Below are 26,963 nucleotides of genomic sequence, written 5' to 3' on the forward strand. Positions count from 1 at the left end.
ACATTTTTAGACTAAAAGGATCTACAATCCATACACTGGGATCAGTTATACCCAGTTCAATGCCACAGATGACAATGAGGTCACAAATAATTAGTGTCTGTCATTCATTTAAAATTTATTGCTCTCACTGCAGAGATTTCTCTGTAAGACAGAAATTACTGGGAGAATGGAGAGCAGAATGAACCAGTCTTACTTTCTTAACCAGATTAATTACTCCACAGGATGCATAATTTTCTAGGAAGAAAAGAGACCTTCTATTTTTCACCATAAACTCTGTCACAATAGGAAAATTACTGAAGAGATTTATGTGAGAAACTAAGACAAAAGCAAGATCAAACTACATCTGTGATTATTTTAGTGTCTTTTTTTTTTTAATTTGCAACACAATTACAGGCAGCTGTAAATCAGGTTCAGCCAAGGTTCTCAGACATAATTAACCTTTTGACAATTCAAAATAAAAATAAGCAACTGAGAATAATTATACACCCACATTCACAATAGCACAGGTCTGTTCCTAGCCTTTTCCTGGCCTTCCTGCCACTTCTGATAAGGCCACCCCCTCTCCAGCAGCTGCAGCTCTGCTCCCCCACCTCATCCCTCTTTCATCAAAAGTCTGCCCATGTGGTCCCAGGGATGCTGGGCACAATCACAAGGCCAGTTCCACCACCAGTGCCACCAGATTTGGTAAGCACTGACAGACCTGCTGAGAAATCTCTGAAATGCCCTCACTGCCCTGACTCAGTCTTAGGTTGTGAAGGGCTCCAAAGCCAATCTTCTGTGCCTTATCCACACTTAGACCACTTATTCTCTTGAATAACTACACAGAAGTATTCCAGTTCCTAATATCTTAAAAGGAGGGAATAAAACATTTCCTTCTAAAAAAACTGTCATGGGCACCCAGCAGTTTTACCTGTAACCCCTAAAACACTTCTCTCTCTTTTAAACAGGAAACATAAAACTCATCAGAAGAACAGTTGTTTCCTCCCTTTTCCAATTCTGATTTCTTAGTTGAAAACATGCCTGCATACCTTGTAAGGCAATAAAAATCTTTACATTCTAGTTTAACCAAGAAAAAGAAAAAAGGAATTTGGGGGCAATAGCAGCTCTACACAGACTGACAAAGTTGACTTTTAGCATTTCCAGTTATGTCTTTTGAAAGAAAAGAAAAAAGGTTCATAGACTCTAGAACAGGTTCAAGTAACACAGCTAAAACAATACACAGCTTACAACAATTTTTTAAGCAAGTTCTATATAAAAACACGCTAATGCATCTAATGAATCAGTCCCAATGCTTCCATCTTGAATTACTGTATTGTGTCATCTCGTTCTGTTGCAACTAGAAGCTTCAGATGAAGGTTACAGCCTCACTGACTGGCATATCTGTAGGCATGGAGGGGAAAAACTGGACTTCCTCCTTCAGGAGTTAATAGGACATGGCAGAGAAAAGCAGATGCACAAGAAAAGCAGCTGGTTGGAAGGGGAGGAAGAAAGAGCAATATGAGTGAGCTGTCCAACACGAAGCAAAAGGTCTCAGCTCACCAGTTGTCTTGCTGTTTATAGCTTCATTTTAGCAATCCCTAAAAATAACTAAGAGGAACAAGTTTTCCAAAATAACACGTTTACATCAGAGGAAGGCTCAATCACATAAACAGTGCCTTGCCTCTCGTACACACCTCGCACAGCTCAGGGATGCTCTGATCAGCTGCTCAGTTGAGTACTTGGTCCAGGTACTGGACGCTCAACCGTCACTGAACTATCACAGTGCCTCCCAAACACCAGTGAGGTTGTACTCCCAATGCCCGTTGAGGTTGGAAGGAGTCATCCTACCCTCCTTTGGGCAGAAATGATCTGCTGGAAGGTTAAGGAAATCCCGAGGATTACACAAGATACGGTGGTGGAGCCAGAAATCAAAACCAGCGACTGCCTGAGTTCTTGTCCTGTTGTCATTAATTTGGGAATTAAAAAGCAGTCTCCCACAGTCTCTAACACAGGCCTACTCTGGCAAAGGCTGAAGCATCTTCTGTCCAGTGATTCCCCGTGATGTCAGGAGGAGTGGGGTAGTATCATATGGCATGACATGTAGAATGGTATTTCTCTCTTCTCCATCCTATGATATCACCCTGACTGCCAAAATGCTGAGCAAGTTTCAGAGCCAGTGCTTTCTTGTTCCCCTCTCTCCCTTGCTGTCTGCTTCATTTTTGCCAAAGCCTCCCATGCAAAAATTTCTCCAAACCAGGTATTTGCCTCTTTCATTGACTCCTATAAATACTGCACAAGCTATGGTTAATGAAGAAATTGCCATAGGTAAAGAGTGGCTCTCTGCAATTATTGCCTTGGAGAATATAAAAAAAAATATTTTGTCCCACAGGCATAAATTTGCTGAATGCATTAGCAGCTCACTGCACCAAAATTAAACCCAGAAAAGTAAAAGCACTTTTCAAGTTGCAAGCGCGAGAATCAAAAATATCCAGAAAACAAATCTTATTTGAAATCTTATTTGAAACTATTTGACACTTTCAGTCAACTTTGCAAACAGTAGTACACAGCAAGAGGAGTCAGTCATGTCTGGTTCATGATTCAATCTAAATGTTAAACAGAGCCTGGCCCTTAATTTCTGCATATCCCAACTTCCCATACCTTATAACAGTTTCTCCTGCCACCACCCTGCGGTAAGCCTACATAATACATAAGATTTGCTGCCCAGGGAACTGAGCTGAGTTGCGTCCATATCAAAGGGACTTACTTTTTGAGCTAGAAGGAATGCTCTATGTGGATGAAATTTACTTTTACATACAGAAACATTCACCAAATTGCACTCCCCACGGACACAGGCTCCAACTCTCTGCAAAGAGGACAGCAACAAACAAAATTCCACCCAATTTAAATGACTCCAGCATTTCCATTTATCTGAAATCCAAAATAAAGTCCTATTTTTTATAGTTGTAATCAAGTTTGCTACATCCTTGCTTGAAAGATTTATATCCCCTAGTATCGAGTATCAGCCTCAAGTATCTCTGAAGATGTACCAGGGAGAAGACAAACACTATCCTGTGGCCGGTGGTTTGTAAAGGAAAAAAGTACAATAACTTGTAAAGCAGAAGCACTTAATGTGCAACTTGGCAGCTCTGGAAACTAGGCGGTGCAGTGTTTATTTACCTTGACCTCATCTCCAGACACTTCTCTCTGTTCAAGTGGGTGCCTGAGATAGTGTTTCTCAGCCTTCATCCACAGATGACTGACAGTCCGGTAAGACATTTAGCTGGGTGAAGGCTGCTGAATGGCGACGAAGAGATGAAGTGATTTGGCAGCTCTGCCTGCAGGAGGGTTATTCCTTTTCTGCCTACAGAAGCTAGTCAGGCAGAGAGAGTGCAGCATCAGGAGCCTTGGAAATTATGTAGATAGGGACAAATTATCTGGCAAGAGGACTAATATCTAACCCTTTCTGTGCTTTGCCCTATGTTTCCTCTTCTTTTTTAAAATGGGGACATTTCTTGGTTGCAGAGAGCTCTCTGAGGCACAGTCTATGAGTATCTGTCAAGTGCTCAAAGTACATTAAATGGAAAATGCCATAAAAACGCCCAGGGCTGTTATTGGCATCTGGGCTAGAAACCGACCCTTATTCCATCCTACACACTCTGCCCCTACCACACTGATATATTAAAGTTTAAACCCTTTATAGTAAGCTGTACTAGAATGGGATTTGGCCAGAACAGCTTTTTTTCTTAGTGTTTTTACAGCATGTAGTCTAGAATCAGGACACCATTGTACTAGATGCTACACAAGCCCAGAAAGACAGTTCCTACCCCAAAGAGCTTGCTATCAGTGTTGAAGACAAGAAACAGATGCAGAAAGATAATCAGGGAAGAAGGCAACAAGACAACATGGATCAGTGAGGGAGACAGAGGTTGCAGTGCATCAGTGGCCTGTGGATTCATCCTTGCCATAACACATGGAAAACATGTTTCGTAGCCCACTGGAGAATCTTCTTTTCTATCCATTGAACAGATTCTATTCCAATGTGCCCCCATACACACATGGCTTCCTGGCGATGAAAAGGAGAAGATCCCTATGGGAAAGTAACCTAGGGACAGGATTTGTAGTCTTTTCCAAAATAACATTATCAAGATGTTTCTGAAATGATTCCTTTTGTAGAAAAGCTTGTGATGAAAGCTCCATACTCTGAATGAGTATGTCATTCATGTATGAAAAAAAGAACATATGTCCTCGCACAGCCATCTTCTCTTCCTGACCTGCTATCCAAAGGTGTGGCACAGACACCACTGCTGGCTTCATCAGCCCTCTCACAGGCCTAATGTTTTGTTTGTTGCCTTAGCTGAAACAGTAGCATTGCGTAGGCTACTCCCTCCCTAGACACAAAATTCATTAGTGCTTTTTAATTGGAAGAAATACTGTGGTTTTATGTACAGATATCTAATATCAAAAGTAATTGCTTTTATAGAATACTCATTTGGAGCTGGTTTCCCCTTGAGATGAGAAAATGTATTCTAATTACAACAGATAATTCAGGAGGAGATAAACAGATTGACGACTGGAAAGACCAAGAAATAGGAGCTACACAGACCACTGGAGATAAAGATAAAAGCTCATTTGTGAGGTGGGACACTGACCCCAAGCCTATAGGTAATAAGAGAGATGCCAGAGTTTTGTCAGAGCCTTGATATAAACAAAATCAACGTCCTAAAGAGCAGGGATCCTTAAACAAGGGAGATGTGTGTGATATATTTTTAAACTTAAATTTTGACTAACAAAAAAAAGAGACCCTACCCCATATGCATAATTTTAAATTATACATATGTGATTCTGATTTTTTTTAAATTTTCATTTTAATGATCAAAAAGATCATTCACAGAGAATGATCAGCTTGTTTTCTTTAAATAAATAGCAGATGCCAAGATTCTTTTAGAAGTTTTAAAATCCCAGATGACTTGTGGTTTGTGATGGTGAAACATATAAAATGGATTTTTCTCTTCAGGGCTTTGGAGGAAAGCCAGAAAACTCCTCCTCTGGTGATGGCATAAATCTGGAGTTGGCAGGGGGGAGCTGAAATGTTGGTGTAACTGCCCTGCAGCCCGCTGATATTAAAAGGAGACAAAATCTGAGTGTCATCAGTTTGGTATCTGGCCTCTGGCAGTAGCCAATACCTGAGGTTTCAGAGGAAATGAAACACAAGTCATAAAGCACTTGGCCAATTAAACTCTGCACAGTCCCTGGAAGCAGAGTTCCCTTCTGAATCCCATGGGCAGGTAACTAAAGCCCTGAAGAATAATATTAGATTACCCTCATTATCTTAACTCAGACAGGTAGAAATAGGGCCTAAAACTACCCAGTGCCCTTCAGAAGCCCAGCCACTAATACTGGATTCAATGGCCTCCTACAGCAATGAATTCTCTGGTACCGTCACGGTCAGAGTGTCACTGACTCACATGAAATGGATCATCTGTATCAATATATTAGATTTTCTTTAATTTTTTCCAGGGAAACAGAGGTGAGAACTCCTGGGGAAAGTGATCATTAAAATGATAACAGAGCCATTCTAGGGAACGGGAAGGGGAAAGGGAAGGGGAAAGGGGAAAGGGGAAAGGGGAAAGGGGAAAGGGGAAAGGGGAAAGGGAGCTCTCCTTGAAAAGCACCAAGATGCAAGAGCTAAAATTTTGGGACTGTTTAATCAGACTCAGAAACAAGCTGCTCCAAGCCAAGTTAAAAGGCTTTCATTTCATAAATGAGGAAAAGATATTTTGAAAAACAAGGAGTTGTGTGAATCGAAGCTAGGGAAGGGAAGCGGCAGACCGTTGTGGGAAGGGAGTTCTGACCCAAGGTCTGACAGGACAGAGCCCACAGCTGAGAAGATGCTGTTGGATACAATGACGTTTTCTTGTACCTACAAGAGCTGACTGCACATCTCTAACCACTAAAAGTACCGCTTTGATTTCTGATGCAATTCTGGATGAGAAATCCCTGACCGGCCTATTCTCAGACCAGCTCAATTACAGCAGCAAATCCCACAGGGTTAGGTTCCATAAGTAAGAAATTATCTTTAAATACAAGGAATCTAAAAAAAGTGTATCTATCTAACTTCAGGTCCTATGCAGGCTCATACTACTCTAGACTCTATTGTGCTGATATTAAAGTCTAAACTAACCGAAGGCTGTATGACATCTGACATTGCCAAGCCTGCCTAATTACTTCCTTTCAGCCCAGGTTTCAGTCAGGCACCCTTGGGACTCTGCTCCATCTCAGAGGGATCGTGTCCAAGACTGAGCAAGACTCCTCTCCCTGCTCAAGGGTGAACTCTCAACAAGGGCCAGACAAGCCCATCTCCTGCAGCATCATTTTGCAATCATGCTCCACATTATTTGCAGACATTCATATGCCTCCCTGCTCATTTACCTAAACAGTCTGCTATTAAATTAAACTAACATAATCACACAGGCAGCTTTCCCAATAACAAAGTCGCATACAACACTTGCCATTTGTATGACTGAAAAGCTCCTGGTTGTTCAGCCCATTTTACACAGCAGAGGATGACAGCATTAAACCCAGCTGTAGTAGCTGCTGGAACTCAAAATCACATCATGCTTGAAAGTAGGATCTCAATTTTCTACAGCTGTGAAATTAGTCACCAAGTCCACCTCTGGCAATGCAACTACAATAAAGAGACAACATAAAACCTACAGACCTGCTGGCTACGTCCACTGTTCTCCTGTCCATGCTCCAAGAGTCACTGTCCGGTGTTTTTGTTGGTCACCAGAGAATCAAATGATCTGAAAAGGTCCCCGGTTTTGTCAGTGCAGTGCCAGTTCTCTATTTGCTGCCTCTCAGTCTTACCATCAGGCATTTCTCCTTGGGAATAGACGACAGAAGAGATCAGCTGCCATTGAGGACCTGAGGTTTTGAAGATTTCCATCAGATCTCTTCAAGGGCCCACACTTGAAAAACAGTTAATTTGGATATCGGTTTTGACAGGAGCCAGAGAGTGTCTTGATTCCTCTGCTTTTCCTTCACTGTGATACTGCCTTACAGGCTCTTTAAAGGTGACAAACTTTTCTTTTGCATCATTACACAGCAATATTGATGGCTGGCTTTAAAACATACTCATTTTCCTGACAGACTGCCTATTTTACATCTGTAGATATGTGTATTTTTCTTGAACTGTGTTTGTGTGCTTCTTTTTCAGGCACATCTTTGACACCTCTCAGGGAGTTTGGCTTGAAAATTTGGTTTCAGATAGAACTGGCATCTCTGCTTTTCCTCCCTTCACTTTATTTTCATATCTCACGTCAACATAGGCTACAGCTGTGCCTTGCTTGTCAACGCCAGGCCGCAGTGCCTCCCTTCCATCAACTTCTTAATACACGTATGATTTAATTTTCTACCAGCAGGACAAGTCAAAAATTATCTCAAAGCCAAACACAGGACACATTTGAAACAGCAAAAATACAGCCCAGAATCCAGCATCTGAATCTAAATGCTTACAAGTCAACAATTTATGGCAGTTTTGAAGCTACAGTGGTTGAAGAAAGTTACTCTGCAGAGAGTTCTAATTGGTGAGATAAATTGGCAGCCACATTTCTAGCAGATCTATTAGAGGATGTGCCACAACGAAAGGTCTGATTCTCTCCTGCTCACAGAGGAGGAGTAGAAGGAGTCCACAGTGCGGAGAATCATACTTGCTTTTGAAGTGCCTTTCTATTGTTTAACTGAATGTTGAGCCTGGTTTTGATTTTGGCTCTAGAGAGGAAAGTGTTCCCTCTTGAAATTCTTAAAAGAAAGCCTATTTAGAAATGAAAGACACAATGTCGTGTGGGCAGCTTATAGCATACAATTAATCAGGGATTTATCAGGGAAAAATAAAAAGAATTAGGTACCATATTCTCTGAAGGAAGTAAATCAAAGGATGAGATAGTTTTGCAAAAGAAAGGAGAAATGAGGATAAATAGCAATTGTCAATAAATTTGAGAAAATAAAGATGTAATGTTAGGGAAAAAATATTGGCACAATGTTTTATTTAAAAGCAGTAATAAAAACATGGCTTACTTTGATTTCTGCCCTTTCTGGTTTATTGTTGATATAAAGATAAATTGACTCAGACTTCCAGAAGTGGGAAAGCTATGATCCACTGTTACAGGCACTTTAAAAACCAGCACGGCTATAATACCTGATTCATTATTAACAAGATTGGCTTCATTGCGTGTTGGTATTTTTATGAATTGACTGTGACCCAGGGCTAGTTTAGGCCCTGACAAACTCACTGCAAGACAAAGTGGGCTTTGTTTGACAAAAGGGAGGTGCATTTGGTAACACCATGATACTTTGATCCACCCACAGAGCATGTTTAAAGCTATCACACACATGTAGAATTCAGATCGTATATAAAGACAGTGGCCAAGCTTTTGAAATTGTGGATCAGACTTCTCCAATTTACCTTCCTTATGCCACTGACAGCAACAGCGCTTATCTGGTTTCCACCAAGGCAATGTAAAAAGAAATTCAAGTTTTCAGAGACTCAATTTTTCTTCAAGCTTTCCTTTACTTTATGCAGAAATTCCATAAAAGAATGAATGTTCCTGTCCCCTGAAGTGTGTCAGGTTTGTACTTATGACTACATTATGAGATGTTAAATTACACAGTAAAGAGAGAAATGAAGCCAGTGATAGAAGATGCCTTTATACAGGAGAAGAAGATGCTTCAGTGAAGACACAGGTATGAATCAGAATTTGAATTTCAGAAAACCAAGATCTGAGTTTACAGCTTGGACTCACCACTCCTCAAGGACAGAAAGCAGACGTGCCATCCGGTCATGCTTAAACTTCAGGTCAGACCCATGCTTCCTATAAGCAGAAAGCGCTTTCCAAAATGGTCTCAGGGGAAGCCAATGCTGAGCCTCCTGGGCCATGAAGGGTATCTGCTGAGTTGAGCAGCAGAGCACGCTTCACACTGCCTAGCAAAGAGCAGCACAGGATCATTTCTCTGCTCCTCGCGTAATTTGATTATTCAGTCACTACTGAAAAGCAAGGAGACAAGCCAGTGGGACCCAAGTCTGCCATTTTAGGAAGCTAAAAATAAAGGAGGCTCTCCTGCAGTCCTGGTGTAGTGTCAGGGAAATTTCACGTTGCTCTAATTATTAACTGAAGTAAGCAGGAAAGCAGAGAAAAAATGCTTGCGTTAACATACTGCCAATTAACAGAGCAAGCAGAGGGATTCAATGTGAAGATCTGAGTCTGGTTCCTTTAAAAGCTAAGAACTCGATTTTCATGTTTGTGTTTAAATGAGTGAAAAATCCCATTTGTCACTAATATGATATTTAGCCTTGTTTGCTAAGAAAAAACAGCTTGCAGGACCATGCTGTCTGCATTTGTCCATTGGTCTGCTTCCCTCTCTCACACCCTCCCCTCACCTCTGCTCGTTAGATTTTGAGGACCGTGTCTAATTTCAGCCAAAGGTTGGCAGACAGTCAGAGGTCTCCAAAAATTACATTTCTGCAAGTGTCACGAAAGTCGACATCTGGGAAGAAAGTGGCATTAAAATGTTCCTGCTGAGAGAAGAGGTTCAGTGAAAGATCAAATACAAGAAACCTGTTGGAGCTATTAAAGACCACCCAAGAATTCAACCACAAGAAAGTCCGTTTTCTTGCTTTTCCTGCTCAAGGACTTGAACACTTATTTTTAGGATTAATTATGGTAATTACTGGATGTCTAGGTCTTTTGGGTGTCTGGCTGTTATTTATATCATTGATTAACAATATCACAAGGTAAAGTGTTGCACAGACTAGTCTGGTCTCAGACCTCCTCAGTTAAATAGAGCACACAGACAAGGGGAGGGGATGAAAAGAGCAGAGAGATGGGCTGGCACCACAGCTGAAGAGGAAAGGAAAGGCACACCTGGAAATGAAGCCGGGTCTTGTATTTCAGCAGCTCTAAGTATTTCCTCTAAAGGTTGCACTGAAGCTGCTCCTTTAGCCCCTGGTTCCTGGGAGCTTACACATGCTTCTTGTCTGGTGTTAGCGGCAATGATGAGAACCAGGTTAAGTGATAAAACAGTGTGCTTTTTGGTCACAGATTAGGGGATTCCTAATGAAATAATGAGGTATGTCTGCGATCCCATTTAAAACTATTTTCCCTGTAAAGATACCATGCTAAAGAAAATTCACATGGAAATGCCTGACTCGCTAAATTAGAACTTCTTCCCTTAGGAAGGGAGCGACACAGACTTAGAGGTGAGGCAACATGACAGCAGGACACACCACTCCATGCAACTCTGCCTGCTTCCCCTGGCGTTTGTTAAGAACTTAATCCTTCCAATTGTTTATAGTAGGGGTGCTTTTCCCTCCCTAACACTGAAAGGAATATAAAGCAAGGTATGAACCCAAATCCACACAGCCTCATCAGCAGAATATCAAACAAAACCTTTTTGTAGTTTATTTTGGTTTGTTTTTTGTTTGGGATTTTTTTTTTTAAAAAAAGGAGATTTGTCAGCTCAGTATCTGTCAAAATAGTTTTGAAAATAATCAACCTCTAGTTTCACAACCATACGCTGAGACACTCGTATCTAGCATAGAGGAGGCATAGGCATGCAACATCACCCATCAAACAGATTAGAGGCATCTTCTCCCAGTTCAGGGACAAAACCAAAAGATCATACACTGGCTTCTTTCTCTGAAATACATTTCTATCCAGAAATACCCAGTTTTGTTTTCTGATAGTACAGCGTACAGAGGATATCTCAGCCTACCATCACACAAAGCATCACCTAGTCACGTCTAAATGGTATTGAGCCTGCATTAATTGTCCTGTCCTTTGGGCCCAATCCTGATCTTGCTACTACAGTGCCCTAAGAAGGCTATAAATGAGTCAGCTTTCGTCACTTGAAATTCTGGTCCAGAATAGTTGTCAACAATCTGCTTTAACATGAAAAGTCAAACTGTGTTACGGGCTTTACGAGGATATGCTGTTGTATGTTGTGCTGCAGTGGGGAACTCCACCTCTCCTTAAGGTTAGAGCAGTCCTAGCGTGACTCATGCAGGGACCCTGATTCCAGTTCACTAATCCCATGCTCACCTCATCAACTATAACCAACTTTAATAAGAAGAATTTTACGATGTATTTCACTGGTCTCATTCTTCCACAACCTCCACTGCCTCTTTAAAAAAGCAGTATTTTTTCTTCAGCTTCTTATCAGCATGATGAAAGGCTGAGAGATGCCTACACAAGTAGTTCTGTAACATATGCAAAAATGCCCTCTGCAATGATCAACGCCTTCTCCGAGGGCTGCGTCACTCAGCCTGTGCCTGTTGGCACATCGGGCTGCGCCATCCCAGCTTCAAAGTTAGGCCATGTCTTTGTTCTCTCATGAATATTTCTCCTCCATTTCTGCATATCTTCACTCTTCTCACTGTGCAAAGAAGACTTAAAAATCTCACTTTGTGAGATTTTTCATGTGACAGAAAGAGGGAGACAAAGAATCCAGTTATTAGGCAGATCAGGTTCAGAACGAATCAGAGAAGAAATACTTAATTCCCTGACCTCATCTAAGAGGGCTCTCTGTGGCTTGGCTTAGGGTTTTGCAGGCCTGAATTGGGAATGTGGCTGTGGATATGGGAACACACTTCTCTTTCAGAAAGCAGAAGGTTTTACATATAACACCCCTGGATACTAGCACTGTAAAAGCCACTTCCTTTTCAGAATTTTCTGTTGAATGAAAGTGCATTGAGCCAGATGGATCTATTTCAGGAAGAGGATCAGGCTGGCACAGGTCTAAAATCAAAGATTATTGGTTTTGTGTATTCAAAGCTGGAATAGCTGAGAGCAAATTGTCAATGCAGGTACTGACATGTTTAGGTCTACTCCTAGAGGAGTATCCCAAGGATATGTTGAGTGAGTTTGCCAAATATTAAATTAAAGAAAGAGGGAAGATTTCTAATTAATACCTGCAAGCCTTTTCACTGCTCCCTACAGTAGCAGCAGTGAATAAATAAAGGACATCCTTCAAGTGCTGGGAGAGCTGCAAACTCTAGCGTATGCAAAAGATCATTAAAAGTGGGAGAAAAGCCTGATCACCAGGAAGAAATACACAAGCAGGCTCCAGTAGAGCGTTTGGCTGCCCACGTCCCTGCAATGGTGCTGGAAGTCAGGAGCCTAAATCTGCAGACCTGTATTCTGGGGATTTTCCACGTGACATGGAAATTATGTAACAGAACTACCAAAAAAATGTAGTTTCCAAACCCAAGGTTAACACAGGCTAACACCTAAACCACTCAACCATCCAGTTTTCTAAGCCAATCCCACTCATTACTTGCATAAGCTGTAGGCACCAACTATTTCAGCAATCAGGCAGCTTAGTATTAGGTTGTTTAATAACTTGAACATGATCAGCACACTCTTACCTCATACTCCACTCCCATCTGTTACATGGAGCCACCTGCAATCTATCATCATGTTTTAGGATTAACAGCTCTGTGCAGCAAAATCTGGTTTTCCTATTAGAGGTGTGAACAGTACCTAGTCCCTGCTCGGCATCTCCAGCACAGTGCTTGTAACGCAACCACCACAGGAACACGTAAGCCCCGTTGGCCGCTGACACCAGTACAACGGGTATCAGCATCTTTCATCAGTAGGTTTGTGCTTGTGGTAGTCACCAACGGGACTGAGCTTTGCAGATGCAAAATTGTGCAGCTATCCCTAGCCTCATTTGACACAGGGCTGGGTGACTAGAAATCTGCCTCACAAGGAATCTATAAAACGACTGCAAATTTTAATCCTGAGGAAGACTAACCTTTGGGTTATACAATGCTATTTCAATTGGGGATATTTTTAGTCTTATCACTGCCTTCAGTTCGGTATGCACGGGAAAGAATACCACCAATATTTTCTACAACATAAGGCTTACTTGAAAATGGGTTAATATAACAAAAAATGCATTTTTACTTACAAAAGCTTCACATCCTAGAGGCGTATGAGAGCTGTAGAAAAAATAAATTCCATTTCTAAAAGGGCAGTAAGGCCCCATTGCCAAATAAAATACAAAACCAGCGCAAAGAATCCAAACGAAAAACAACCAATTAACCCTATCACCCCACCAAAAATGCCACAGAGACAAAATGAGAAGCAAAATTCTCCAATATTGCAGGAGAGGGCTTTCCAGCTGTCATGGTAAATACCTTCCAAGAAAAATGAGCTCCTGTGCAACAAAGCCCCTTTTGCTCTGCAAATGGTATGGCAGTGCCATGACTGGGACGCTACTCCGGGCTGTGGGAAACAGGAATTGGAGACTCTGTGTGACCTCACACATTCCAGTTTTTGATGCATTCCAAAGTGCTCAAAACGCACTGAAGAAAACTCCTTGGTCCTAGCATCTGGGGTCCATTCTGAGTGCTTGCAGTAAGGACCTGCTCTCCCCGCAGGGAGAGATCAACCCTTTGGCTGAGGCTCGGGATGGGGCCAGTCAACAGAGGATGCTGAAAAGGTGGAAGTGAGAAGTCCCATCCTTGCTTTGAAGTCTAAAAACATCGCCCACATAAGACCTGCAGCTCTAAAGAATGACACAGTGGTCTTGTTCTTCACCTGAAGGAAAGGGAAGGTTATATGATCCTGCTTTTGTCTTTATTTTTTAAACAACATACTAGTGGTTGAAGCATTCAGCTAGGATGCTAATAACCCATGCGAATTTAATTGCGTATGCACACTAAAAATACTTATTCAATCAAATCTTGAGGAAAAGTTTAGTTTTAGATCCCAGTTAGACCCTCTCAGTTAGGCACCAATTTGCCCAGCGATGTCAAAGTGAGACAAAAATTATCATAGGCAGAAGCAGATCTCAAAGGTCAAAAGTGAAGAGCTTCTACCATGCAGGCACTGGCTGAGGGATGGGGGAGCTATGTCCACTGGAGCACAGGCAGTACCTGGGGCATGGGGGGCTGTGTCCAGCAGCACATGTAACAGACAGGGTGTGAGAAGAGGATTCAGTTTTGCTCTGTGGTAGGTAGATAGTACTGTGTAGTGTTGTGGAAACAGATAAATCAATCTCCGAACAAAGCTTGCTCAGATACCAGGAGCAAGGCAGCCACAGTAAGGCTGCTAATCTGACCTCCTGGTCTGTGTACTTTTTGCAAAACGCAAACTGGAGACAAACAGTGCAAACACAGAAGCAATCAAAGACTCCAGGTAGTGGGGGTCAGAGACAGAAACACAAAGCTCACTGGTTCTATACTAGAAAGGGGAACCACTACAAAACCTTCAACGAGGGAGGATCTTGTTCCCAACCATACTAAAGTAGCACGGGGACACAGCTTGAATTTATCCTTTGTATTACATATACATCATAACTAGCCAATATATTGTTCATCCTGTGCCAGAAGTACCTTCATTTGGCAAAATTTACTACAGGAGTTACTGTGCTGATAACTACTGGCTGTGCAGAAGCTTCTGGATCAATAGCACAGACGAATTTAGGCAACTGACTTCAACAGAACTAAATGCATGGGTGAGCTGAGGAGAATTTGGATCATTCAGCAGGGACAAAAAACTATTTGAGCAAGTTACCCCATCCGACCAGCATATCTGTTACTGTCCACACAGTGCACGGCTGACAGCAGAACAGGGGCTGGCAGGATCTGCGGTCTACTTAGAAAGCAGTGTCGGAGTTGTACCTGATTTAGATTCCCAACTAAACACAACCGCTGACTGTATCACAGACATGGTTTTTATCAGTTCTCCCAGGAACAAAAACTAGTACCACACTGGTAATCCCACAGCGACCAGCTCTGTGTTTCCCAAGTCTCTGAAGTCTGTGACAGAGGATACTCCTCACAGGTATCTCTGCACAGTCACAGCCCTACATGAACCTCTGTAGGTAGGTACTTGTGTTTCACAGTATCTGAATATTTAAAGAACTTCACAGAAGAGAGAGACCTGGCAGGATCCATTTTCTTCCCTGATCAGTTTATCAGACATTAAAGCCTAGTTGGGAGATCTTTTATGCTGCTTGTACCAAGCGGTGATTCAAATGCAACTCTAGCAAACCTGGTTTGAGTCATGCCTTATAAAGTATGTAAGACCCTTACACTAGCAAGCACTTATTCTCATGAGTACTCCAGTAAAGGCAACTGGATTGCCTGTATAAGTAGCTCTGAAATGTAAGTACACGGTAGATAATTGAGTTCCATGGCTGCCTTTGGCCTACACAGGCTCAGATTTTCTCCTCTCCCTCCTGCCACAGCTAATTGCCTGAAGAGGGGAAAGCAGTGGTTTGTACAGCCAAGGAACTGTCCTCCTGGAGCAGGGTCCAGTGGCACACAGATAACAAAGGCCTTTACATCAGCAGCTTCTCTCCACAGATATGTCTTAGCCTTGCAGAGAAGAAGGAGGCATAAAGGGGACAGCACAGCTTTTGCTACTGCTATACCATTTTACAGTGGCTATTCAACCCAAGGCAGATACTGGTATTATAGCAGCCTCTTAGGCTTTTGCTCTAACATTTAGCCCAGAAGGTTAACACTGAAGCAAATGCACTAAAGAACTCGGAGACCCAACATGTTCCTTAATATTATAGGCCTATTTCATCCACTGAGTTTGGGTTATGTAGATGTGATTTCCAAATGATGCTGTGAAAGAGGTAACTGTTATAGTTTGAGGAACCCACAACAATTTATAGTCGTTCAGACAGTTATTCTATTATAGACAATTATTCTATCACCTGAATACCCCTCCCCACCTGGGAAGGAGAATCAGGAAAAACAAGGAAGCCCAAGGGTTGAAGCTGTGCATTCCCAGCAGGGGACAGCCAATATGGAACACTGCAAGTGCTGCAGCTTCGGGAGGAAGGGAAGGGTTCAGGGCTCTAGCACCGGGGCAAGAAGTTCTCAGAATCATAGCCATCATAGAAGAGAAAACTCCTCAGCAAACTTTCTAATTCATATTGAATGGGATCTTCATGGTATGAAATAATCCTGTTCGCCAGCTTGGGTCAAGCGCCCGGGTCTCACTCCTCATCCCCGCATCTGGCGAGCTCAAAAACACAGAGACCTTGAAAGCTGCACATCATAGCTGGCTATAAATATTTTCACAAATTCAGACACTAGAGTCTTCTAAAAACGTGGTTTTCCCAAGCATTAGTAGAGACTTTACTGAAAAGTAAAATTACTGGAAGATAAATTAGTCCTGTGTCGCTCAAACCAGCCCAGTAACCCTCTCCCTGTAGCATTCTGACACCAAATACCTCTGCCCGACAGAGCCATTTTTAAGTAGCAGTGCTTAGAGAAGCTGTTTCAAAAACCTTTTCCCTGGTTTAGTTTTCTCAATCATTGCTCATTCTCCCAGGATGACATGCAAATTACAGCTCAAGTATTAAAAGTATAAATCAGACTGTGGTGGCAAGTGAAAGGGCTTCTAAAGAATGGCTCCATAGGAGGTGGTGCAAGGCTTAAAATATTCAGAAATCTGTATTCTCACCTTTTTAAAAAACATTTTGCTCATTTACTTAGACAACTGTTCAGCACCTGAGAAAACTATACGTCCACACTGCTCATGATGACAAAGCAGAATCAGTCTATTGTCTCCTCAGCTATCTACCCTGCAGCTGCCCTCCCATTCTCCTCCAAAGCCAGTAATCAAGGACATACTTGAAAAAAAACAAACCCACAAACCTGTATTAGGCCTTTTGTCATTTGTCAGAGATTCCCAGAACTAGCCCTTTTCTACTTTATTGTTTCACTAAGGACTCCCCTCACTGAGAATACAAAACAATTCAAAGTCCCAGGCTCATCCTTGGCTTGCAAGAGCCCTCAGAACAAGTCACCCAAGCAGAGTACAGGGAGAGCCAGGGCAGCTACATCTGCTTCACAAGGCAGCTTTGCAAGATGGAGCAGGATGCACACAGAAAGGCTTACCCTGATGGCGAACAGAAAGCGGGTTTACTTTATCCTGAGGACACACACTTCTTTTTCTTACTATAGGACCAACAAACTTGTCTAGAGACACTGAGGCAATTCCTCTGAACACACATTTCAGCAAGATGACATAAGAGACATAAACAAATGAGCACTCACAATTATTCTGAAGTTAAATGGCCTGACAAATGCAGTAATAAGAGTAGGAAACTGGTACAAGAGCTCCTCTCGCACTGGTTCCACTGGATTTCCCACAGAAAGTGGTGCTGCGCTGTATTTCCATGCATAGCAATGAGTCCAAGTTAGCTAAACCATGTGAAATAAAAAGCTAGTGCAAAGAACCACGGAAGTGCAAGCTCACTTCCCTCACTGTGGGAGGAGAATGTCAGAGGTGTAAGAATCACAGAATCACAGAATTGTCATGGTTGGAAAGGACCTCTGAGATCACCGAGTCCAACCATACACCCACAAAAAGCACACCCCTACAATCTCAGCCATTAGAGCACACCACTAGAACATGCCCAAAGAAAGCAGAACTCAGCCCCAAAATAACACTTCCCTGGACATCTCAGTCTTGCATATACACACAGAGCTCACTCCATTTGGATCTACACCAGATCACAGGTGTGACATCACTGTCGGGTTCTCACAGCAAACCAGCTGGTGAAACTCAGTTTGAAGGAGGGACCATTTTGCCACAAATAGTAATCCCATCCTCAGTTCTCTGCTTTAGAGAACCTCTTGCTGATGCAAATAAAGGCCCTTTCCTACTGCTCCAGAGTTCAAAAAAACAAGACCAGAGAAGTCATATGGATTATCCATGCCACACTCCTGCATGCTACCAGTGCGGACACTGTGCGCAATGAAAGAAGACAGGAAAAAAATTAGAGGTAAGCCAACACCGTAAAGAGGAAGCCTACCAAGCTTTGAAGCTATCTTCACCAGGTGAAATTCCATACTCTTCAGTGTACTGGAGAGTTTGCAATTAAGAACTCAAAAGCCTAGCAGATTAGACTGAGAAATAAATTACACAAGATTGTCACCTTCCCCAGCAGTATTACCATGCCTTTAAACTCAAAGTGACCCCAACTAAATGAGGGGACCTGAGACCAAGTTGCATCACGCTGCTCCCTGATTACTCCCTTCTGCTCCACAAGTCAAGAAAATCTTGGCTCGGGATGTAGCCTTGCTACCAGCAATTTTTATGAATTTTTATGCTCTTTTTACAGCCTACAGGACTTGCCGAGTAACCACCAAGTGCCAGTTTTGCTGTAGCTTGTCTCCAAAACTATCTGGGAAACCTGGGTATTTCAGAACACCTGAAAGGGCAAAAGCTACAGGGCAGAAAGACAATTTGAAATCTGTTTGCATCTGCTGTGTTGTCCTTGAAATGGGTTTTGCCTCCACCTACAAGGCTTTCAGATATTCACAGCCATTTCCATGGCACCATAGCCATGAGTTTTAGGAAAAGCAGACACAACTCATATGTATGTCCAATTAGCACTTGCCTGCTTTAGCTCTGTGCTCTCAGGACAAGATGACTTTGGGTCAGTGGGAGGATGTCTATCTGGTTTTCATCCTCAGAAGCTAAAATTCTCTTATTTCAGAGGACAGTTTTGATCAATAGGACTACAACAAGGTTGGAAGCTGCTCTGCTGTCATCGGCTTTCTTCCTTCCTGTTATCCAGAATATCACAGGCTCTTTTTCTTTTCTTTTCCCCTTTCAGTTTGTTAGTTTAAAATAAGTGATGGAAACGACTACCAAGTGAAACCCCACAAATAATAACAATAATAAAAAAGTATGCCAAGTATATTGAGAAAGAAAGACTGAGTACCCATTAGTAAGGTTAGAGAGGGGCATTAATAAAAGGAAGATTTGTTAAACATGACTCATTTCTTTTCCTTCCTTTCATAAATCTTATTATTTCCTTGGAGAACAGCCATGCACTCAGTGGCTGGAACTGCATTCTTAAATGATGCTCTTGGTTTAACTACTACCCGCCTGCATTTACTTAAAAAATCAAATAAACAAAACAAACCACCCTAAACTCATAAAACAACCCCACCTCCCACTATGAAGAGTATTATGTTAAAGCCAGGTTTTCTAATCCTCTAAACCTGTATGGTGGTTATAGATGTGCAACTACCACACTGCAGCTCTTCACTAGAAAGATGACAGACCCATATTTGCTTTTCCAACTCCAGCCACATCTACAAAGAAATGGAAAGAAACTGAACTGGAATATCTCCTAAAAAGGCAACAAAACCAACATCAGTCAAAGATTTTCTTTCCACCTCTGCAAACATTGCTTTTAATCCTATATAGTACAAATGATTCAAGTTCTACACAAAAAATGAGTCAATGATAATTTTATCACACGATTTTTCTATCAAAATAAGCTTTCTTCCCAGCTACAAACGCAAAAAGCAGAAACATTACATAAAAAAAGTTACCAGTATATGAAACACAGAGTACAGGGAGAGACTTAAAAATCACTGATGTGCTGCTGGAATGGAGATATATTTTTTGTATTTGCCAATATTTTGAAGAGTTGAATGCCATTTTGCCCATTTTACAAAAGAGATTTACCCTCTTTTTTCTACCAAGCCTTTAGACCTTTTCTTCTTAAAGTGCTTGTATAGAGCAATACTATCTCGAATAATATGTTATATTTTCATAGGGGTTATCCAAATATCAACTCATGATGTTTTCTTCCCCTGTGTAGGGGAATAAAGTCTTGGCCTTCCTGAAATCAATGATTTTGAGTTTCCTCAGTTCCATAAATCAAGACTAACATAGCTAAAGCCAACGTGAAGTGGAAATCAGTCTTTTGGACCTGACCATCACTTTGCAATACAGAAGGTAAGGCCTGTAACAACACCCACTTACCTAAGCTTGAGTAACTGATCTAGAACAATTAACAATACTTACTATATGCTGCATGGTAAACAGATAAACTGCAGCCTTTGTTTCTAATAAAAGAAAAAGGAAATGTAGTTGGTACGTTTTACTCCTGCCTTCACTAGGCCAACCCTGCATTTCTTTAAAAAAACCCTCAAAATGAGACCACGTGAAGAAGCCTCTCACTAGTACAAGGAAAGCACGTGGCCGAGAGCAGTCCCCACAAATAAGTTGATACTTTGGGGGAGAATTATGTGCTAATTTTGTCAGATGCATGTTAGCATCAGACCTTAACCAAATTACATAGAAATAGTTACAACGTGAGAATCTGTATGTGGGTATGAGAAGATGCAGTTTCATTAATGTAAGGCTGGCAGCCACACTCAATCTTCCCCCATGCACCCGGGGCTTTACCTCTCTTCTCTGCAAAGGAATTACTCTTCAACTGAAAGTTGCCAGCTGTAAAAGCTTCTTTTTGACAAATCTGATGTGGACACTCGCGTGATTCACTTGCAGCCTGTTGCCAACCCTTACTTTCGACATGGAAATTTGGAACCATTTTCAACCAGCTCCAAGCCGAATGAAGAATAAACTGCCCTTTTAAAAATACTACTGTACCTTTTAAGCATGCAGATTGCCAGGCTGAATTTTAAATGCAATCACTTTGCTTCCAGTACACTCTAAAAATCAGGAGTCACAGTCTGCATGAATCAGTCCTCTGCACCTAGGACCCGTTATTTCCATCATTTTAAGCCTGTGTGCTGCAATTACATGAATTGTCCACTTTTTTCCCCAGTCTCCTCCACGAAATGCATATGCAATATAAAACCCATTTATCACGCTGGAAATTGCTATTGTATTTAATCTTCCCAAAGAGAGCAAAATCAAATTATGATGTGTAAAGAATGATAATCTGCCAAATTCAAGGGAATACTCCAAACTTATCCCTCTACGTCTGCAATAGAACAGGTCAAAGAGGTCTAATGTAGAAGACATGGGTAGGAAGACATAATGTGAGCATACATAATGAGAAGATGAAAACTCTCTTAATCTTTGCAGATTGAATGAAATCTAATTACATGCTGTATTGATTGTTGTGTATTACTGGAAAGAGACAGTGAAAAGGGAAAAAGGCAGTTACAGTGAAATTGTAGTCTGACCCTTCAATTGCTTTTGGCATGAAAGGTTATGCTCTATTCGGGGCATCAAAAATTCTTTACCCTCTACGGTAAATCATTAGCAACAGACTTGGATGCAAAACTGATTAGGGGAAAAACTCAGTCAATTATATCTTTTTTATTTATTCCCCTTTACAAAAAATAGAGGCAAAGGAAAAAAATAGCAAGTTATTATAATTTCATGAATTGCTACTAAGTCTATCTGGCATTAATTCTGTGTTGACTGACAATAAATCATATTCATCAATAGAAATGCCATAATAAAAATGGAAAAAATATATAGATTGATGAACTAGATCTAGTTTTTCAAAATGAATGTTAGTCAAATATTAAGAGGTAATACAAAGTTTCACCAAGGAAATTCCACAGACACATTTCATTGCTTTCCTTTCCCTTTGCCGCTCCATCCATTTACTTCCACCAAACCCAGCAGCAGCTGAGCATAAAGCTTTCAAAAATACTATTTTTCTAAGTTGATAGAAAACCAAAGCACGAGCCAACTGAAAACTATTGTTTGTGTGTGTGTGTGTGCACAACTCTGCAGGGAATCATGGCAACTCTCATTCATTCTATTCTAAAAATTCTTGTTCTGCCAAAGATAATTGCAAGGACCAGCTTTCAACTGACTTTCATCCATGGTCCTCTGTGTCCTACACACACTTCCACAGGCATTGAACGCTCAGGTTTTATTCAGACTGAAAAGTTAATGAATTCTCTAATGATCAGTTTTAGGTTACCTCTTGATATACTTGCAACATTACTGCTTGTGTCTATTTTTCCTTGCAGAATGTACACTTTCAAATAACATTTCTTTGATTGCATGAAAACAAATAAGTGTGACAGAAACAAAATTCTGTATGGCTAGAGCTGCAGGGCTGGTCTCTCACTGAAGTGTCTTTCTGTTGCACTGGATCTTCAACAGAGTCCCTAGAAAATCCAGGTAAGGTCTTACCAATTTAGGACTAATCCAAATAAAAGAGAAAAATGAAATAAAAGAAAACTGAGACTTTTTACCAAAAATATAAGACACTTAATACGTGGCTCTAAATTTGCTGATCTCAAAATAGAAAGAACCGAGAGTAGAAAATGGAAATACAGTAGGTCTGTGCAGATCAGTAACAGTAACATTGAGCTGGACTCAAACTCCTGGTGCTTGCAGAAGTTCTAGGTATGCAAGGAATTCATATTCCTTATGAATAAAATCTGTCTACCCATCTCTCTCTCTCTCCCTATAAAAGTGACCTTGACCCATCTCATTAAAAAGTAACTTCCACGAAGGCCTCAGATGGCTCTCTAACCTTGTGATAAAGCAGTACACAGGATAACGTCTGAGAAACCTTGCTCCGCATTAGGATGAAACTGCACAGTTCCAGAGCAGACAGAGCACTGCTGTAACACCAGTCTTTCCATGAGACACGGTAGAGCACTGTCACAGACAGCTCCCTTGAATCTCAATGCTGCCAGAGCAGCATTATGCCCATTAATGGCGTAAGTAATGAGTCATGATATTAAGACCGGAATACCAGTGAGCTAAAACCAAACACAGGTGCTTGATCCTGATTTCACTTAAAGCAATGCAACTCTGATGATTTCAGTGGAACATCTCTTAATTTTTTAGGACTTCTCAGTTTTGTTGCTACAGGATAGGAAAAAAAAAAAGTAGTGACAAAGTATCTTTTCATAATGATGATGAACTCATTAATTTGTGGCAATGTACCACTGCGTAATAAAAAACCCAACCAGATCAGAGAGAAACTGAAGGGGAATGAACAGGAAATTTGAATAGCTCAGCTTGAAAAACTTTCTGTATTTTCCTGTGTAAGAACTTTCAAGAAGAAGAAACTGCCTACAGTGTTTATTGAGACCTGAAGAAGCAACATAACATTTAAGTAATTTCAGTGTGAAGTTCCCTATTCAATAAACCAAATTAAAGAGGAAGATGAAAAAAGTCTCCAAAACAGAGGAGTACTTTACAGTGAACTTCCTGTTTACTGTGAAGCCACAGTCCTTACGTGCCATGGTGCCTGCCCAGTACATCAAGGACTCCTGCTGATTCTCCAGGGGATGCTATGTTGAGATGAACCCAGAGCAGGTAAATCCTACCCAAAGTCTCACGCATGAGCAACACCAAGAACAAATCAATTCAGGCCAAAAGACACATTTGGTTGAGCTACGATGGATATAGCTCAGGGACTGATCTAATTTATTTGGGGAACCCTGTGGCTTTGTTAAATTTGAGAGGAGGATTTCCCTCTTAAATCCTACATTCTTCAAAACTTCTCCAAAATATGGCTAGGAAACACAGCTGTTGACACTTTCCTTCTAATTGATGAATGGGTATTTTTGTGACTAACACTCACAGTCCACATTCCCCTTCTCTCTTCCCCGTTTATACAGATGAGTGCGTAAGGGGATGCCTGTTCTATAACACTTGCTGGCATAGATTGCATTTACCATAACAGTCTAACCTACTTAGATTTATACAGTCATTCAGAAAGTAGTAATAGGATATATACTTTATCCTAAACCTCCTATTTGTCTGCATTTTGAGACTACAGCAGTCTTTGTTAAATCAATGTTACGAGTAAGATTTCCACAAGCAGCCTAGAAACACATTTATATATAAACATATTTACACTAGAAGGTTTATTTGGTGCTAGACACTAAATGTTACATTTATATTATAATTTCATGTAAAAGTTCACTCCTTCAGCCTCTTCTTGTCCAAAGCACTGATGTATTTAATCACATAGTTATTTCTTCGATGTTCCACATTTAGAACTTTACAAGTTTATGCAAATACAAATACACTTGTTTTGAAGAACTAGTTTCTATGTGAAATGTTAGTTGTCCTATAACAACTTTTAAGGCTTAGCCTGTTGTAACTACCATGGAAGGGTTCTCTGCTGACCTACCCAGATTTTTCAAGGCTGGTGAACTATAAGGGAATGTCATAAAAAGAAGTGGTGGATGCTTCCCCTCCTCACCAAAGATAATACCAAATTTAAATGGCAAAGTCATTAAGAAAACATATGGGTGCTTTGTTTAAATAGACCCTTAAAAGTACACAGCCTAAGAACCCAGCAGAATGTTTTTAAAGTAATATGACTTCCAGCTATAACCTAATAGTGCATTTGCTATACAAACACCTACCCATATAGAGTTAATATATCCAGGCAAATTGTAAAACCTGGTACAGTTCGTAGGACTTCCACCAATCCTTAAATCCATGAACTCTGCAGCCTCCTTAACTTTGCATCTACTGAGGAAGTCCTGACTTTGGACCAAGAGTTGGTGGGGAAGGGGCTCAACAAATCCCTCCAGCAAAACCCTGCAGCCACCTCTTTCCCTTCGTTTTCAGCACTTCAGCAGTGGGGTCAGTGCGTATTGTGCCCGAGCTCCCCTCCCCAGTGGGCAGGCACTTCGGGTGCTCTTTCCCAGTCTGCAGCACCCTCCCAGGACACAGGGCACCAGGGGACTGGTGCTGCGTCCCTGCCCAGCCCTCCGTACCATTTAGCTGGTTGTAGACCACTTCTTCCAGGTGGTCCAGGCGCTGCAGGATGGACTCCCTGTCGGCCAGGCTGCCCACCTTGGCGCCGCGGCTCCTGGCCCGGCGGTCCGCGCTCCGGACGATCTGCACCAGCTCCTGGGAGCGGTCCTGGATCCTGCAGTAGACGGAGAAGAGGATGATGCCCACGAAGACCAAGATGTTCACCGTCAACAAAGTTTTGATTTTCCGTGCCACCGCCATGGGAGCCGCCGGCGCGGTGGCGGAGGGCACATCAAGGCGCGGCGGCCGGCGGCCTGGCGGCCACCCGGCGAGGGGGACGCGCCCGGGGCGCGGAGAGGCGCGGAGGGGCGCGGAGCGGAGCTGTCCTTCAGCACCGCCGCGCCGCTCCCCGCCCGGCGCCCGCCTTCGCCCCGCGGGGGCCGCGCCGCGGCGGGCTGGGCGGCATGGAGCGGTGGGGCCGCGCAGGGAGCGCGGGGCGCGGAGCCCAGCCGCTGCTGGCTGCGGAGCCGCCGCCGCCGCCTCTCCTCCTCCGGCGGCTCCCGCTCGCCCGCCCTCGCTCTCCGCCGCCCCAAACGCAGAGCGCCGGTGCGGAGTGACGTGCTCCGGGGGATCTCATCTACATGCACACGGTGGAGCCGCCGTGCCGCGCCGCCCCGCCCGCGGCTCCCCGCCCCGCATCCCGGCCCTGCCGGGGGCAGCCGCTCACCCCGGGGCAATGGGTGAAGGAGCCAGGGGAGTTGCGGGTTTCTCTCCCACGGAGGACACCAGTGGCCATTTTCTCTTCATTGCCCACCTAGAGAGTCTTTATCCTGCCCAAGCATCGCTAGAGGCAGCTTCTGAGAACCACCAGGACGAAGACTGTCCTTGTTTATGGGCACAGCCCCTGGAATTGAGATGATGCCCCAATGCACCTCACTGCTGGAAAGAAGCTGAAACAAGTCCACAAGCTCCGAGCAAGAGGGAGAGCTGGGAACACACTCGGCTCTGTGGGTCTCCCAGCAGCCAAAGCACAACTTTAGCTAGTGATCCTACCTGGAAGTGCCATGGCTGGGACCACGTTCACGTGCAAGAGAAGTTCTTGCCAACCATGCATAGAATCATAGAATAGTTTGGGTTGGAAGAGACCTTTAAAGGTCATCTAGTCCAAACCCCCTGCCATAAGCAGGGACATCTTCAACTAGATCAAGTTTCTCAGAGCCCCATCCAACCTGATCTTGAATGTTTCCAGGGATAGGGCATCTACCACCTCTCTGGGCAACCTGTTCCAGTGTTTCATCACCCTTACTATAAAATTTTTTTTCCTTATATCTAGTCTAAATGTACCCTCTTTTAGTTTACAACCATTACCCTTGTCCTGTCGCAACAGGCCCTGCTAAGTTTGTCTGTCTTACAGGCTTCCCTTTAAGTACTGAAAGGTCACAGCAAGGTATCCCCGGAGCCTTCTCCTCTCCAGGCTAAACAATCCCAACTCTCTCAGCCTGTCCTCACAGCAGAGGTGCTCCAGCCCTCTGATCATTTTTGTGGCCTCCTCCAGACCCACTCCAACATGCCCATGAGTTTCCTATCATAGAATCACACACAGGTGGAGAAAAGCAGCCTAAGCCCTTACTCTCAAAGACACATCCAGTGACTGCTGAAGAATTACGAAGATCTCTGAGCTTGATACCTATAGACGTTAAATAAGCCCTTAGAGCTGGCAGCTTCTCCATTCATGTTCACAGTGGTCCTCCTTCGTATACCATCTCACTTAGAGGGCTGCATACCATAATGTAATCCTGGTTATGGGATTATTGGGTTTTTTTCCTGTCATCCGTCCTTCCTGATTTCAGGAGCTGCCAAGCCCAAAATCCAGAAAAAGTTACAACCTCCCTGAATTTACCATAGCTTGGCAAGGCCTGCTCAGGGTTTCCTGAGGTATGAACTCTCCACTGCTGGCCACCTTGTGACCCTCCTGTTGTTCACCTTCGGCAAGGCCCCTGGGGACGGAGTTTGTTTGAGAAGATGTGTTTCTGTCTTAGAGGAATTCTCCCCTTGTCTTTTGGGGATCACCAACAAAACCTGTGTTAGAGGGATCAGCAGCACAGAACAAGTCTAGACTAGAGTTTCACCATAATCTAATCTTAACCCTGGCAAAAGATGCCACAGGTTTCTGCAGCGTCATCTCTTGCAAATAGGCATGTCTCTATAGAAATACCTACAGGATTTGGTTACTTCCTGTGGTACTGTATTCTGAAACACAAATAATACCAAAATGCAGGGTCAGGTGTTCTTTCACTGAAGCAGTTGTAAAACTCTCAGCTCAGCAGAAGCAGCTCAGAACCTGCAATTTTCCAATGTTTTGATTATTTTAGTAGTATTCTTATGGTAAGACTGTCATAGCATTACATTATCCTAGAAAATACCAATTTGGTTTAAGAAAACGTATCGAACTAATGCTCAAGTGCAGCTTATTAGATGTCTCCACAGCATTTA

General features: G+C 42.6%; 1 protein-coding gene across 1 annotated transcript in view; it reads right to left on the reverse strand.

The window, feature by feature from the left end:
* Positions 1-24,731, reverse strand: part of GALNT9 (polypeptide N-acetylgalactosaminyltransferase 9) — a 151,522-nt gene extending 126,791 nt beyond the window's left edge. The window contains exon 1 of the mRNA XM_074159573.1: positions 24,491-24,731. Within this exon, the coding sequence (XP_074015674.1) occupies positions 24,491-24,731 (241 nt within the window). The remainder of the gene's footprint in view (positions 1-24,490) is intronic.
* Positions 24,732-26,963: the final 2,232 nt, after the last annotated feature.

Source organism: Numenius arquata, chromosome 16 (genome assembly GCF_964106895.1).
Source record: "Numenius arquata chromosome 16, bNumArq3.hap1.1, whole genome shotgun sequence".
NCBI lineage: Eukaryota > Metazoa > Chordata > Aves > Charadriiformes > Scolopacidae > Numenius > Numenius arquata.